The following is a 14,908-nucleotide window of genomic DNA, read 5'->3' as shown; positions in this document are numbered from 1 at the left end:
TCCATTGGTAGGAAAGCCACTATTGATTATTGTGAGCTAATGTGGGAAATGCATTACTTGGACATTAACTTGGCTCTTCTGTAGTGTGCTCCATCTTTCTTACACAATCAGTGTCTTGCTCTCTAACCTTCTGTTTTATGTTTAGATAACAGGAGGATGAGCTTAGTTGTGTTTGAGGGGCTTGTTAGTGGTTCCTTTTTCAAATGGAAGTGGTAGAGGCACCAACAGTTCTTTATCAACACCGTTTCTAGTTCCTATTCTGACACCCTCAGCATGGACCTCTTGAACCTGTAGGAATCTTTTTGGGTCCTTCCTGAAGCTGTGACTTGTTGACCAGCCCCCCAGTTTACCTTGAAGGAAGTCTATGCATCAGCTTTCTGATCTCTGGATTACCAAAACATCACAGTGATGCCAAGCAGGGGTGGACACGCCCGCTGTCACCACCATACACAACCAGAAGCCTCAAAAGGAAAGTCCTTTGCAATTTCTGAGGAAAGATCCTTGTGACCTCCAGTATCCATCCCTGCGGCCCCGACCGTGGGTTAGTAACCCCACCTTTAGTCTTCGATGTGTTGGGGAAGTAAGAACTGCAGAGTGCCAACAGACTTGCTGTTCAAGATACACATGTTGTCCTTATTGATGCAATAACATTTACAAGCGCACATGCTTGTATATTATTCATGACCCTGACGTTAAAAGTCCTAAAACCCTCAATAATCTTAATTTCTGCCCTCACTGGCATGATGCTTGTCTCAACCTCTCCCTTGGATGTCGTTGGTGGTCAGTTTCACTGTTGCTTTTTCATTTTTTTGCTTCCGTGTTGTTGAGAGGTCTACGCTAGCAGTTTGTGATTGTGGCGAATCAGTATGAATCAATCTGACTCTATTGCTGATGCTCATGAGGATGCACAATGTGTGTGTGGCATCAATAATCTGGTTGCATGGTTCATAGATTATAGATGGATTACAGTGACAGTGGAGTAATTTAAATGCCCAAGTTCATCAATTTGTACTGGAACTGATTCTTCAAATGTGGCTGTGTGGCAGCCAGCCTGTTAATCCACTGAATGGCAGAGTGGACTCGGCACCAGCATACAGATCATTTCCACAACTCAAGCATTTCCAGTTACCATGAACATGCTATGTGGTAGCTTCATGAGGCATGTCCACCCTTTCAGCTGATGTTACATGACGTGCATGTCGCTGGATATACCTAGTGTTTGCAATGCCTGATCCTTGTCTTTGTGTGTCCTACAGGTGGAGGATGAACTCAGCTCTCCTGTGGTGCTCTTCAGGTTTTCTCAAGAGACAAGTGCCGGTAAGACTCACACTCTCTACGACACAGAAACATTGAGTAAAGTGAAGACGTTTGAGTAGCACGCAATGGGGTTCAGGTGGCTTCCAGCCCCATAGATCAGCAGGGTCAGTCTCTGCTACTGAACGCCTCTGGAATGTGAAGAGCTTCAGACTGTAAACTGTTCTGAGACTTGTAGACTCAGCTGGAGGGTGAAGCAGTATGATGCTGCAGACTCCAACCATCTGCAGCTCAAAGACAAACTCAGTCCTTGTTTTTAAGAAACAGGCCGGATTTATTTCCTCCTGCAGGTCTGCTGATCTGATAAACTCTTCAGTTTTACAGAACTACGTAGACTCACTGGTCCAGATGTAAATCATCTGGACCGGCCGGGCTCAGTTGCTAGGGTGGCGTCTTCCCATTGCCACCTCGCCACGTGCCCAGGTGTCCTTGAGCAAGACACTGAACCCCAAATTGCTCCCAGTGCATTGACCACTCCACTGGATTGTCAGTGCCTTGCATTGGTCCATTGGTGGCCTCCATTGTTGTGTGAAGGTTTGTGTGAATGGGTGAATGTGATTAACGATGCAAAGTGCTTTGGGACTTCTCACGCAGTTGAAAAGTGACGAAATCAGTGAAGTTCAGTTCTCATTTACTTATTTCTTTATTGCCTCTCCTTCCATGTTGTTAGCATCCAGTGGGGGGTCAGTGGAAGCTTTTTGTGCGGGAGAGAAAGAACTGCTGGATGCCTTCAACCGATGGGTGAGTGTTCTCTCACATGTTCTGCTGCTGCTGCGTGCACGTACAAGTCCTTCATAATGAAGACTACTCACATCAGTCTGTGTATGTGTATGTGGATGTCAAACATTTCTCACCCATGAAGGGTGAGGCATCACCAGCAAGTCTATTAAATCCTTTCATTAACCCTAAAGACAACCTTTGATCTTACGTTCTTCTTTGTGCCATTTTATTTCTTCATCAGTCTTTGAAATTCAGAGGAAAACCCACTTTTTCCATTTTCTCAAATTATTTTCGAACCTTTGGTGAGTCAGTGAAGTGAGTGTTGATCAGTTGGGTGTCACAGAGTTGGTTTGCACTGAGGCCATTGATGAGGAGTCAGTCTTACACTGAGGATGTCGACAGTTGCTAGTTGAATGCGACTGGTTGGTTTGCATGCAGGGGCAGGGATTAGGCAAAGATCAATTGTGGGCAATGACTCAAAGTAGTGATGATCGAATTTCAACGAATCGTTCAAAACCCGCGAGTCACTTTACTGAACAGTGACTCACGATTTGTCACGTTCATTAACTCGTTCACTGAGTCATCCTTGCTCCAGCCTCCAGCTGCAGAGAGGAAAATCTAAATGTCACTGTTCTGCAGCTCGTCTAACTCCATTACTCACTTTAGTGGCCCTGTGAGAAAAGCAGCTGTAAAGCTAAAAGAGCTGCTAAAAGAGCTGCTAAAAGCAGCTGTAATGCTAAAAGAGCTGCTAAAAGAGCTGCTAAAAGCAGCTAGTCGCCTAGCCGCTAACGCTAGCTGCTCAGCACAGCAGCTTCCGGCTCCTTACATTCACACGAGGCTTTCAGCAGCTCCAGTCAGCTTGTAGGTGAAGTTCAGCATGAATGACCGACTCAGCTCGTTTCAGTCGTTCAGCTCACAAACCCGAGTCACCTGGAAACTGGAAAGAGTCGTTCACTGAGTCGGGTCAGTAGCAGTTCCGCTGTGTCGTTCACCTGGTGAGCGGTGAGGCTCCGCCCCTCCCTCACCTGGAAATCTGCAGCAAAAAAAATACATTGTTTGTTTCACAAAGCTTGTAGAGATAAATATATGAAAAATACGTGAATAAATACACAATACACAATGTTAAAATACCACTGTAGCAGGTATTGTGTTACATTTAATATTGTCCCCTATACTTAGTTCTGCCCTATGAACGTCACATTATTTATTGATACTCAGAAAAAAAGAAAATCAGGATGTTGGAAGGAAAAAAAACTACAAAATCATATGTATACATTAATATATACTGTATATCTGCCATTCTGGATGCCAGGTATTTATTCAGTTTAATCACTTATTTAATTTATTTTCTGATTCAAAATAACCTCAAAAACAACACACAATCTAGAATAAGGAGACCAGGACCACTAAAAACTAATGTGTACTTATTGTTTATTTTCCTCAGAAGTGTTTCATCATTTTACTATGAATACATGATTCTCCCCCTGGTTCATGTCACAGTTCAGCCTCCAGGTCCAGGAGGTGGAAATAGTGCGCATGTTCAACTGAATCAAATGACTCAAATGACTCAGACAAACGATTCACTTGGATAAACAACTCAAAAACCCGTGAGTCCTTTCAAGGAGTCGGGTTTCTCATCACTAACTCAAAGCTGTGTGTTACCTTGTGCCATGCTTTTTGCACATTGGTGATGAAAACTACAACATAATTCATCAAACTTGAACCAAACATCCTGCTGTGAGCCTTCTGGTGTGCAAATATCTTGAAATGCCTTTCAGATATGGGTGCTGTGGCAGTCACCGGAGGTTTAGGACAAGTCTTTAAAGTCCAGTAAAGACTCCCTCCCATCGTGCCAGAGACACAAAGACTAATGAATTGATGTGTTTTCTGTGGGTGTAGCTGGGCGAGCATCTGGCTCAGCTGGTTCCTGCCAGCGGGGTGGATGTGGTGGAGCTGGAGGACGAGGGTACCTGTGTTCGCTTCAGCCCCCTCCTCACTGCTGCAGGTAGCGCCAACACACACATCCACACACTGTCCTGGTGTACTCCAGATGAAGAAGAGTGACTGAAGCTGGCGGTTTTCCAGTGCTGGGGACGAAGCAGGACGACGTAGACGACCTGGTGGAGAAGCTTCTTGAACTGGTGCCGGTGATGAACTCCACGGTGGCTTTGAGAGCGGACTTCAGGGAGGAGACCCACCGACACTCACACTCGCTCTCGTACATCGAGGACCTGAGCTGGCCAGGACTCGGAGTCGTCCGGTGAGAGTCTGAGCTCTTCCATCACTTCAACACATACAAAGACTTAGATCTGTTGATTGTATTCATATTCAGTGAGGCTGCACAGTGTGTTGGCAATATGTATGCATGTCGCTAAATAAGAACTCTTCTTTTGAATGGCCGAGTCTCGGGTCCTGACATGTTTGCACGATGTGGTGGGTTTGTGTGCAGGTATGAGCCTCAGGTTGAAGGGATGGATGAGAGCAGGAGCAAACAGGAGCTGCAGAAGATCCACACTGAGCTGCTGAAGAAGCTCCAGGAGCTTGACACAGACATCACCTTCTCTGCTGGTGGGTGTCTGAGAGCATGTGAGGACAGCGTGGCGCCTTGTCAAGACGTCCTGCGGAAATTCCTCTCAACATCTGGTTCCAGGTCCCGAGTTTGGGACGGAGGAAGACTGCGTCTTTGTGGGAATGGTGGGCGAGGACGTGGACATTGCCGAGCTGGTGGACACCATCACATCCTTAGGACGGGAGATAGAAGAGAGTGGAAGGGTGCCTGCTGCAACTAATTCTTTTCTACTTTTTCAGACACTTCAGAATCTTTTGACTGAAATTCCAAGTAGATTTACAAAATATGGATTAAAACTCAATGAATTTCAGATGAAAAGTTGAATCAAAAAATAATCTAAAACTGTTTAAACTATTGCAGTAAAGACGGATGTCTATTTTTAAGATGTCCAATAAATCAAGTGCACCAGTTACGCTTGTATGTTGCTAACACATTGTATAGAGTTCAATACTGTGCAATCCATCACATTTAGACACAGAAATGGAGATTTTTTTGGAAAGTTTGTCTCTGTATAGTATAAATGACAGAGCTGCTGATTTGAAGGGTTTCTTTGTAAGACGACTTGTTGACCACTGGGAAGAGCTTCTCATGATTGTGTTTGCTGAGCAGCTGCTGGAGAACATGACGGAGGTGGTGAGGAAAGGCATCCTGGAGGCCGAACAGCAGCTCCAGCAGGCCAGCATGGACAAACTGCTGGAGGAGGTGTGTGTTCTCATCATATTTCGAAGTGACTGCGAGTGGGTTCCACTGACATGTTGGCTGGCGCGGTGCATTCGTCCTCCAGGGGCTGCTCAGACAGATCCCTGTGGTGGGCTCCATGTTGAACTGGTTCTCTCCCGTACAAAGCTCCATCAAGGGAAGGACCTTCAACCTCGCCGCAGGTACTCAACGTCACACCATCACGCTTCAATACACACTTTCTGCTCAAAATGTCATTTAACATCACCTTACACCCCTTGAACAAATCCATGCTTAAAACATAGAAATACAATGTCAACATTATACAATTTTTGATTATGTAATGTGAAGAGAAATCCAGACTATTTCGGCCTTCATGCATGTTTTTGCACATTTGATGCCGATGATGCTTCAGAAGAAGGTAGTTTTATCTGATGGTTCCATTTGGAATATTTGATTTAAATGTATGCGTTCTCTTGAAGTTCAAGATGTTTTTTTGGTGAGTCCTTGTCAAAAAATCAAACTTTAAATTGCTTGATGGGCATTTCTCTGATTGCTGTGAACGTGTTCATGTGGATTTGTGTCTGCAGGGTCTCTGGACTCCACTGACATGATGTACGTGACGAAGGCTCAAGCAGGCCAGACATCGGTTCAGGACACTCCTCCATCTTCCTCCAAGAGGACTCCAGGTAGGACAGCAAAATGTCTCCAGTTGCAAAACCAAAGATTAACTATGAATCCACCACAGTTATCTGCAGCTCTGTGTTGCACAAAACAGTATGGAAACAATAGTTTTTGTCTGCTTTAGTCTTTCAAAGTAACTTGTACGTCCCTGCTCAAGGTGACAATTCTCACATTAATTTAGTTTAATAGTGCAAACAGACCTACTTTTTCATGTATGCTGTACATCCTATACCAGAGGTACATGTCTGCTGTTTGTAACAAACAAAACCCGGTGGTGATGTATTTTAATTCACCGATTTAATAGAAGTGACTGTAGTGTCGGGGGAACCAGGACCTCATCCAAGATGGCCGCCATACTGAACTCTTTGTAATCTGTCTGTGTGAAGCCTCCTTTGCGTCCTCACTGTAATCGCTCCTACTTTTGTGTCACAAGGCCAAAGGTTATTCCGGCGCTCTGGAACAAGTCCTGACTCTGCCAGTGAGAGTGGCTCCATCGGCCACACCGAGAATCCCACTGTACACACTCCTGCAGAACCAGACCCACCCACTGACAGCAGCCTGAGCATGGAGCAGCAGGAGGAGCAGGAGCAGCAGGAGGAGCAGCAGGAGGAGGAGGAGCAGGAGGAGGAGCAGCAGGAGGAGCAGCAGGAGGAGGAGGAGGAGGAGCAGCAGGAGGAGCAGCAGCAGGAGGAGCAGCAGCAGCAGGAGGAGCAGCAGAGTTCCAGATAGGACCGCTCCTCTGGTGGGGGCCTCAAACCGTCCTGGTGTTTGATATTGTGAATGTCACTGTGTTAGTGAGGGTCTGTCTCTGCCTTAATTCTCCCGGACCACAAACATGTCAGATCCCTGATGAAGGCTTTAATATATTCACACTTTAATCTTTCAGCTCTGCTCTTTTGTCTTTTTCCCCTCATGATTTTCGATCAGACACTCTGCATTGTGGTCTGTGAGGCCGCTTGACTTGCGTCTGTGGATTCACTCGCCTGCTGAGTAACGTTGCACTAAAGAGATGATGGGAAGGTGAACTGCGGTGTCATACCACTGTCCTGTGCTAGGTGGCTGCAGTGAGGCACTGTAACGCCAAAGTGCCACCAAAATATTAAAATGTGTTGAAGACGCTGCGCTTCTTTCTCATAACGGCGTCACTGTGAAGGGATTTGAAGATGAGTTTTGAAGTGGTTTGAATCTGCTGTAACAGTTTCTTCTTCTACTTCTGCCCTGGATACTGGAATGACTCACTGAACCACCTTGTGGTGCGAAAATGGAATTACATGGAATTAGGTAGCCAAGTAAAAAAGAAATGCAGTACTACGATTCAAGATTGAAATGGCAACTGTTGGTTCTCATATTTTAGTAAAACTCCCTCATCATTTCCTCCATGTAATCTTTACTTAATCACTAGAATCAACATGCACAATGCAAACATGGTAAAAGACTTCCAACACTGAGGGGAATTCCACTTCTATGCACTGTGCTTTTGTGCTTCCCAAATTCAGGAAGATCTGAAATAAACCTGAGATAATTCATGAAACTGCAATAACTGTTGAAAGACTTTGACCAAGAGACACACTGTGACGACCCCCGAGAGCAGGAAGCCACTTTAATTCTTCTCTCCAGGAAATGACCTTTGAAGTATTTCAATCAAAGTGGAAGGAACCAGTTATGGTAATAATATTAAGAATACATTTTGTTCTTCAGCGCCTTTCACGATGCCCAACGTCACCGTACCCGGGGCGGTGTAGCTAGCAAGACACTGGGGGCGGGGGGGGGGGGGGGGGGGGGGGAGTTTATATGACAGAGATGGAAACATGCTGACTGGGTGAAGTTACTGATGTGGGCTTGAGGTGATAAAGTGCTGTTGAGGGTGACGCTGGTTAAATCTGATTTATTTGTTAGATTTTAATAAATGACCTGATCTTGCATATAAAATTTGACTTTTCCTACAAGAAGCAATTAAATTGAACTGATTCCATTGTTTGCTTTACATTCTTTTAAAATCAGCATGCACTGAAGTGTTAAAATTGGAGTGAATTGAGTGGTATAAAAAAAAGTAGGGTTTTTTCTTCTTTTTGCACAGTTTGATTCTTGTTAATCTCTAAAATCATCATATCTTTGTTGCTCATCAGAAACTCGCCTCTTTGGGAAATGGACTCTTTTATACACATGCAGAGGGGCTCGTGGCGACTTATTGTTTTAATCTACATGAAACTGAAGTAAAAAGCATCTTTTGTTTTCTTTTTCAAACTATCCTGGTTTTCCTTTAAATAGGTGCCAGAATCTGAAGGATTGTTCCACCTTTGGTTTGACGTTTCTTTTGCACTAATAACATTTGTGATATCACACGTGTGTGTGTGCGTGTGCGTGTGCGTGTGTGTGTGTGTGTGTGTGTGTGTGCGTGTGCGCGTGTGTGTGTGCGCGCATTCACATCCGAGGGATTTGATTTTCCTCTGTTCATTAAAATACAAAGCTAAAATAATGAAATCTGCTAAAACGGCAAAAGGAGCTATGTATTTTAAACAGCTTAAATACTTAAAACTGCAAAAATCAGAACAGCTAAAATTTCTAATATCACAAAAAAAATTCAAATATATGAATAAAGGTTTCAACAGCGAAACTGCTGAACTTTGCAAAGTCGAAAAATTAAGTAAAATGATAACAGAGCTAGTAGCTATACTACTAACAACTGACTCGTGAAATCGACTTTTCAAAGTGAATTTACACACACGCACACAAACGCCATTATTTACAAACAATTTAAAATGAATTGGCCTGTTCACAGTTAAAATGGCTCTTAAATAACTCAAAATAAAAGCTGCAGAGTTGCATTTGCAGCATTAAAACATTCCTTTTCTTTTCTTCACTGCTCGTATAGCAGATTTAATCCGTTACATGTAGTCCTTATAAACCTGGATGCTTTTTGCACATGTTGAAGAAAATACTGTAAATCTGAATTATAAGGGTTGGGAATGAATATTTATCATTAAAAATATTAAAAAAAAAAAAAAAAAGTCAAATCTTCAGTGTTTTCTTTGGTTCTTCTATACCATTAATTGTTCTGGGCAATTGTGTGTGGATAGGTTTATATTTTAGGTTTATGCATATATACAATTCTGATTGCTGAATCTATTTTAGATTGCAGGCTACATGCAGCAACAAATGCCATTTTGACTGCCTTAGTATCCCTATCGTTTTGTGCAACTTTTGCACAGTCAGTCCTGGCAAAAATGTCAATCATTTGCAGGAGTTACACATGTGACTTGGGAAATAGCTCAACGGCGCCACCTGCAATATTGGAGAAAGGCAGCTCGAGAACCATGTCTCACTGAGAGCTACCAAAATCGGCACACCTATGTAACAGACCAAGACGAACAAAAAACTCTTACGGCTACACTGAAAACCCAACAGGAAGTCCAATTTTTGAAGGAAAATGGTGGATTTTGGTGAATCTTTCCTCAAATGTACACATTTTTTGGAGCAAACACGTCCCAATATACTTCAACTTGGGCTCTTTTGATAGAAAAGGGGTTCAAGAGAAAAAGTTATCAAAATGTCTCGCAAAAGTTTGAGGGTGTGGCCGTGACCACACCACGAAGTTTGATGTTTCGCCACGAAACAGGAAGTGCAGCGTAAATAGACTGAACGTGATGAACCCTCATCGCAGCCATACAACAATCCTAACCAGCAGCCATGGCGCCACCTGCTGCAAAAAGATCTGGCTCTTTCTTCAAACATTACTGGAGAGTCCACATTTGATCACAGTCGCAACCATCAGGCATAACATACTTGCATTAGCATCAGTGGTGCTGGTAACGCATTAATTAGTAACGCGTTACTCTCATATGACCATTTTTTTCAGTAACAAGTAATCTAACGCTTTATCATTTCCAAACCAGTAATTAGATTAAAGTTACTTTACCAAGTTACTGTGCGTTACTGTGTTACTGTCCAGCAGGACGAGTTTCTTGTCTAGAAAGCCGCTTAATTATTAAACAGAACCAGCCTGTGCATGTAGCTGCATGCTCACTTGACCCACCCCCTTCTCCACTCTCAGCCAATCACAGGCCAACCCGCTCTAACGGTGTGTTCAGGTAACACAAAAGAATTGGAACCAACCATTGTCATCAATAAACCTTATTAACCTAATTAAAGTCGCATCGTGCAAGCAGTGCAAATAAATAAATAAATTAACTAGTGCAACAACAGACAACAACTACATCTCTGGGTAAATAAATACCAGTAATGGTAAAAATCTGATAATAAAAACACGAGTCGGGTATAAATACAACAAAGAATGACGGTCAAAGATTAAACATGTATCAGCAGGTGGAGGAGGTAGGAGGGAGGAGGGAGGAGGAGTTTTTGGCAAAACTGGTTGGAATTTTTTTGTTCAGATGATGGTTGGTTACTTTTAAAAACAAGTAATTGGTGAAGTAACTAATAATCAGTAATCTTTTTTAAGTAACTGGCAAAACTGATCAGAATACATGCTAATTGTCTTAAGCACTGACATGATCAAACACACAAATTGGCGTTTGCATACGTGCTGATTAACATGCACTCAAGCATTAGCATACACACTCATTAGCATTTGTGTTGGCATTAGTGCATGTACTAATTAGCAAATGCGCCAAATAGCATACAGGCTAACATTAGCATGCATGCTAATTAAAATACAGGCTAACATTTGCGTGCATGCTAATTAGCATATAGGCTAACAATAGTATGTGCATCAATTAGCACACAGGCTATTGTTAGCTTCCATGCTAATTAGCATACAGGCTTATGTTAGCATCCGTGTTCCATCTATACTAATTAGCATATACACTAATTAGCGTGTGTGCTAACATTGGCATATTTGCTCATTAGCATACATGCGGCAGGAGAGTCCACATCTGGTCACAGTAAAGGGACGCAACCATTGGGCATAGCACCACCTGCTGGAAACAGGAAGTGAGGCATACGTGCTCCATTCTGGCTGAAACTTTACATGTTGCATTAAGGCCCTTTTTGAAGCCGTAAGAACAAGACGAAATTTTGGCAGTGACGTCAGCAAGTGCTGAAAAAAACGCTTTTTCCGCAGGACTGTTCATACTCCGATAAGAAGCTGTTGAACTCGCAGGCCACACCCCCTCTCAGCAGCCACACGTCTGTGAAGCCACATTTGAACTTTTCAACTGTACAGTTTATTTCTTACCTCCTGTGCTGTCAGAAATGCATTTCACTGAACTGTTTCAGTAATAAAAGAGAGTTTTTGTATGAGCGTGATGTTTGTCCAGTTTCAACAACAGGAGCTGACCACTTTGAGTGATGCATTCAGGTGCATCACGTCATTTTAAGGAGCTGCAGAGCTCATGCAGTAGTGATGTTACAAGCTAAATATGACTGTTAGTGAGCTGGAGACATGCCTACGCAGGCAGCACACATCAGTGCCCAATCTCCGGCAGTGCAGCTCCTATACAGTTCGGTCGGCACTGCCCAAACGTATTGATTCGGCCAGAAGGGGCTCACCGAAGCAAATGACATCATTTTGTTCAGCAGGACTTCGCACTGCCAAACTTTTCTTATGGAGGATGAATTGGCCTGAAGAGTCCACATCTGATCGCAGCCATAAGATGTTTACATGGATTGGGCATAACAGCACCTACTGTAACAGGAAGTGGGGGCGACGTGCACTAAACCTTGACATGCGACACATTCCGGTGTGTGCGGGGGTGTGAGGACCCATTCAATGTTGCTTGCAGCTTTAATTTCTCGTCATGGCATGGTTAGCAGAGCGGTCGTCTCCCAATCGGAACGTTGCAGGTTTGATTCCCATGTCCACCTGTCCGTGTGCCAAAGTGTCCTTGGGCACTGAACCCCAAACAGCTCCCATTGGAGTGACAGCGCCTTGCATGGCTGCAGCCTCCAATGGTGTGTGAATGTGATGGACCATGTAAAGCGCTTTGGGGCTGCTGACGCAGCTGTAAGATGCTTTATAAGTGAAGTGCATTTACCATTTTCCGCTGGTGAGTAGTTCAGGGTCTGAGTGTTGAAAGCAGCCAGCTATGGGGTTCTATTTGTGCCAAAATTCTGAGCGAGCGATGGGAAAATTTGAGCGCAAAAAAATTAATTGTGCAAGCACACTAATAACATTTTGAGGAAATATTTAAATTGCGCAAAGACAAACTTGAGATTGCGCGCTCAAAAATAATTTCTGCGCTCAGATTCTTCCTCTGCGCTCAACCTCTCTCTCTCTCTCTCTCTCTCTCTCTCTCTCTCTCTCTCTCTCTCTCTCGCTCTCTCTCTCTCTCGCTCGCTCAAATCTCCACCTCCGCTCAAGTCCTGCTGTGCGCTCACTCAAAATGTGCAAAGCCCAAATGTGACAGACACGGTTGTCCACCAATCACAGAAATTTGGGGCGGGTGTTGAACTCTGATTGGTTGCTTCGGTTTCTGGAAGTGCCTCATCACCAACAAAGAAGAAAAAGAAGAAGAAGAGGGAAAAACAAACTGCGAAGGAAAACATGTTGTAATCCAGGATCATTATCTTTAGTTTTCCTTATTTCTGTTTTGCTTCGCAGTTTGTTTTTCCCTCTTCTTCTTCTTCTTCTTCTTCTTCTTCTTCGTCGGTTATGAGGCACTTCCAGAAACCGAAGCAACCAATCAGAATTCAACGCCCGCCGCGAATTTCTGTGATTGGTGGACAACCGTGTCTGTCACATTTGGGCTTTGCACATTTTGAGCGAGCGCACAGCAGGACTTGAGCGGAGGTGGAGAGATTTGAGCGAGCGAGAGAGAGAGAGGTTGAGCGAGAGAGAGAGAGAGGTTGAGCGCGAGAGAGAGAGAGGTTGAGCGCGAGAGAGAGAGAGAGGTTGAGCGCAGAGGAAGAATCTGAGCGCAGAAATTATTTTTGAGCTCAGAATTTTGGCACAAATAGAACCCCATAGCCAGCCTCATGATGCTACTTCCACCGTATACTTCCCACTGTGACCAGTTTGTTTGGTCTGTACCGGAGAGCTGATCACCAGACACCACACACACTCAGCAGACTCTTCCAGGAGGTGAACTCTGCTTTACTTAGCAGAAGTGTGAAGGCTTCCTAAAAGAGTTGGACACACCCTTGTCCGCCTTGCTCATTGGTTTTTTGAGTTAGACCCATAACCAGCTGTAAATCTGATGCAACAAATGCTTTAACTTGAGCCGAATCCGTTTTGTACTTTTAAAGCCAGTTTATCTGGATGCCCACTGGCTACGGTACTAAAGGTAGAGACAGTTTTCTAACTGAGGTTCTGGTGAACGTCGAAGTCCTAGAAATGTGTTTCTGTTCCCGCTGGAATTAAGTCAGCTGTTAATAATTAAAGTCTTCAGATCTTTTTCAGTCAGGCATTGGTCACGTCAGCAGATTATACTTGTGTGTGAAACGCTGATTAAAGCTGTCCATGTTCTCATTTGTTGGCTATAAGGTCTTTTAAAGCACTTCAGTCGACTTGGCCATCAAAGTGTTTAGGTTGTCCTCACGTTTTCTGACAGAAAAACGTCTCCAAAGACAATTGACCTGCTTCAGCTGCTCTCAGAACATGAACCTTTTTCAATTGTTTCCACACCAGCTCACATAGAGTTGCACTGATTGTACCTCTTGTTGAAGTTTTTATTGGATTTGTTAAAGAAAAGTCAGAATAGCAGAATAGTTTGTGTCACACTAAATTAAACCTGGTTGCCTAAGCTTGTGGCTGAGATGTACATTCAATGAGCTAATCGTGTTTTGTTTTTTTTCTTTTCCCCCCAAGGCTTTGGAGCTTTTCTTGTTCATGACGACTGAGGAGGCTTGTGCTCAGTACTGCTTAACCAAAGGTTTGGACAGGAGTCACTCGCCACATCCAGGCTTCTTGTGATCGCCTGTGTCTGCTGATGTGTTTAGAAGATCTGACAAAGATTTCTTTGGAGGAGAGACATTTCTTGTTTTCCTGTAAGAATGTTGACTGTAAATCCATCTGATTACAACTGACTGGTATATTTTAATCAACAGAGCAGTGTATGGTTCAGCTGCATTCTGCAGCAATACAAATGAGGTGAAGAAACACATTCTCAGTGAGTTTTTAACTTTCATTCTACAGCACGAAATACGCTTTTGCATTTCTTATGTTTGGCATGTTCTTCTAAATCACGAGAAATAAATGTCATGGTTTTTCAGCTCATTCTTATAGGAAACATTCCTATTTGTAACCGGAGAGGTGAACACATTGTTAAGCACATATACTTCTATACTAACAAGAAGTCAGTTGAGTTTCCTGGAGCGAGTGGACCTTGTTCTGTCGGTCCTCACCTCTCCTTTCCTTCCATCCTCTCACCCCAACTGCAGCAGCAGAACGTACTTTATTTATCACAGCCTTTTAAAATGACTTTTCAACTGCACTTTTGAAAAAGTTAACTGAATAAATCTAAATAAAAAAGCAAAAGATTAAAATAGTTATGGTTAGCCTCAGTGGCTTTTACTGCCAACAGTGCTCTTTTAATCGTGTTTGATAGAGGAGAAGAAACTGAGCTAAAAAGCAATGATGAAGGTATAGAAATGGATAAAACTATTAAAACTGCTAAAAATTGATTAAAGGAAAAAAGTTTAAATGGGGACTAGTCACTAAATGACCAAAATCAAAAGGAGCTGAAATGGTGAAGGATGTTTCTTTGGATTGTAATTGGTGACAAAATGAGAGGAAGCATCTCTTTTCCTCAGGTTTAGCAGATCCCTGATGGAGTTGATCATTGGAACGTTGGCTGGTTGGTGAATGTCTTTGTTTTGACTCTGTGCCATGAAAGTAGCCACAAAGGTTTCATATCATTGATGCCCCCGGGGCGCATTTAATGTAAACTAAGATGATTCAGACCTCCAGTGGCTGTTTGTTCATTCATGTCCTCACATAAACTTCTTTAAAGACGTGAACGTTACAAAACTGTGATGCACCAAATG

General features: G+C 43.3%; 1 protein-coding gene across 2 annotated transcripts in view; it reads left to right on the top strand.

Annotated features, from left to right (window-relative positions):
• pdxdc1 (pyridoxal-dependent decarboxylase domain containing 1) overlaps positions 1–13,888 on the top strand; it is a 45,384-nt gene extending 31,496 nt beyond the window's left edge. The window contains exons 14-24 of one of the 2 annotated variants that reach the window (XM_080511752.1): positions 1,257–1,317; positions 1,985–2,055; positions 3,934–4,039; positions 4,120–4,294; positions 4,484–4,602; positions 4,685–4,806; positions 5,213–5,305; positions 5,388–5,484; positions 5,872–5,970; positions 6,399–6,707; positions 13,731–13,888. In XM_080511752.1, coding sequence (XP_080367878.1) covers positions 1,257–1,317; positions 1,985–2,055; positions 3,934–4,039; positions 4,120–4,294; positions 4,484–4,602; positions 4,685–4,806; positions 5,213–5,305; positions 5,388–5,484; positions 5,872–5,970; positions 6,399–6,694 — 1,239 coding nt within the window. In that variant the 3' untranslated portion in view covers positions 6,695–6,707; positions 13,731–13,888. Of the gene's footprint in view, positions 1–1,256; positions 1,318–1,984; positions 2,056–3,933; positions 4,040–4,119; positions 4,295–4,483; positions 4,603–4,684; positions 4,807–5,212; positions 5,306–5,387; positions 5,485–5,871; positions 5,971–6,398; positions 7,719–13,730 lie in introns of those variants that run through there. The other variant, XM_080511751.1, reaches the window with a different exon arrangement.
• The last annotated feature ends 1,020 nt before the right edge of the window (positions 13,889–14,908 follow it).

This window comes from Blennius ocellaris (assembly GCF_963422515.1).
Source record: "Blennius ocellaris genome assembly, chromosome: 16".
NCBI lineage: Eukaryota > Metazoa > Chordata > Actinopteri > Blenniiformes > Blenniidae > Blennius > Blennius ocellaris.
This window is presented reverse-complemented; position numbering and strand designations above follow the sequence as displayed.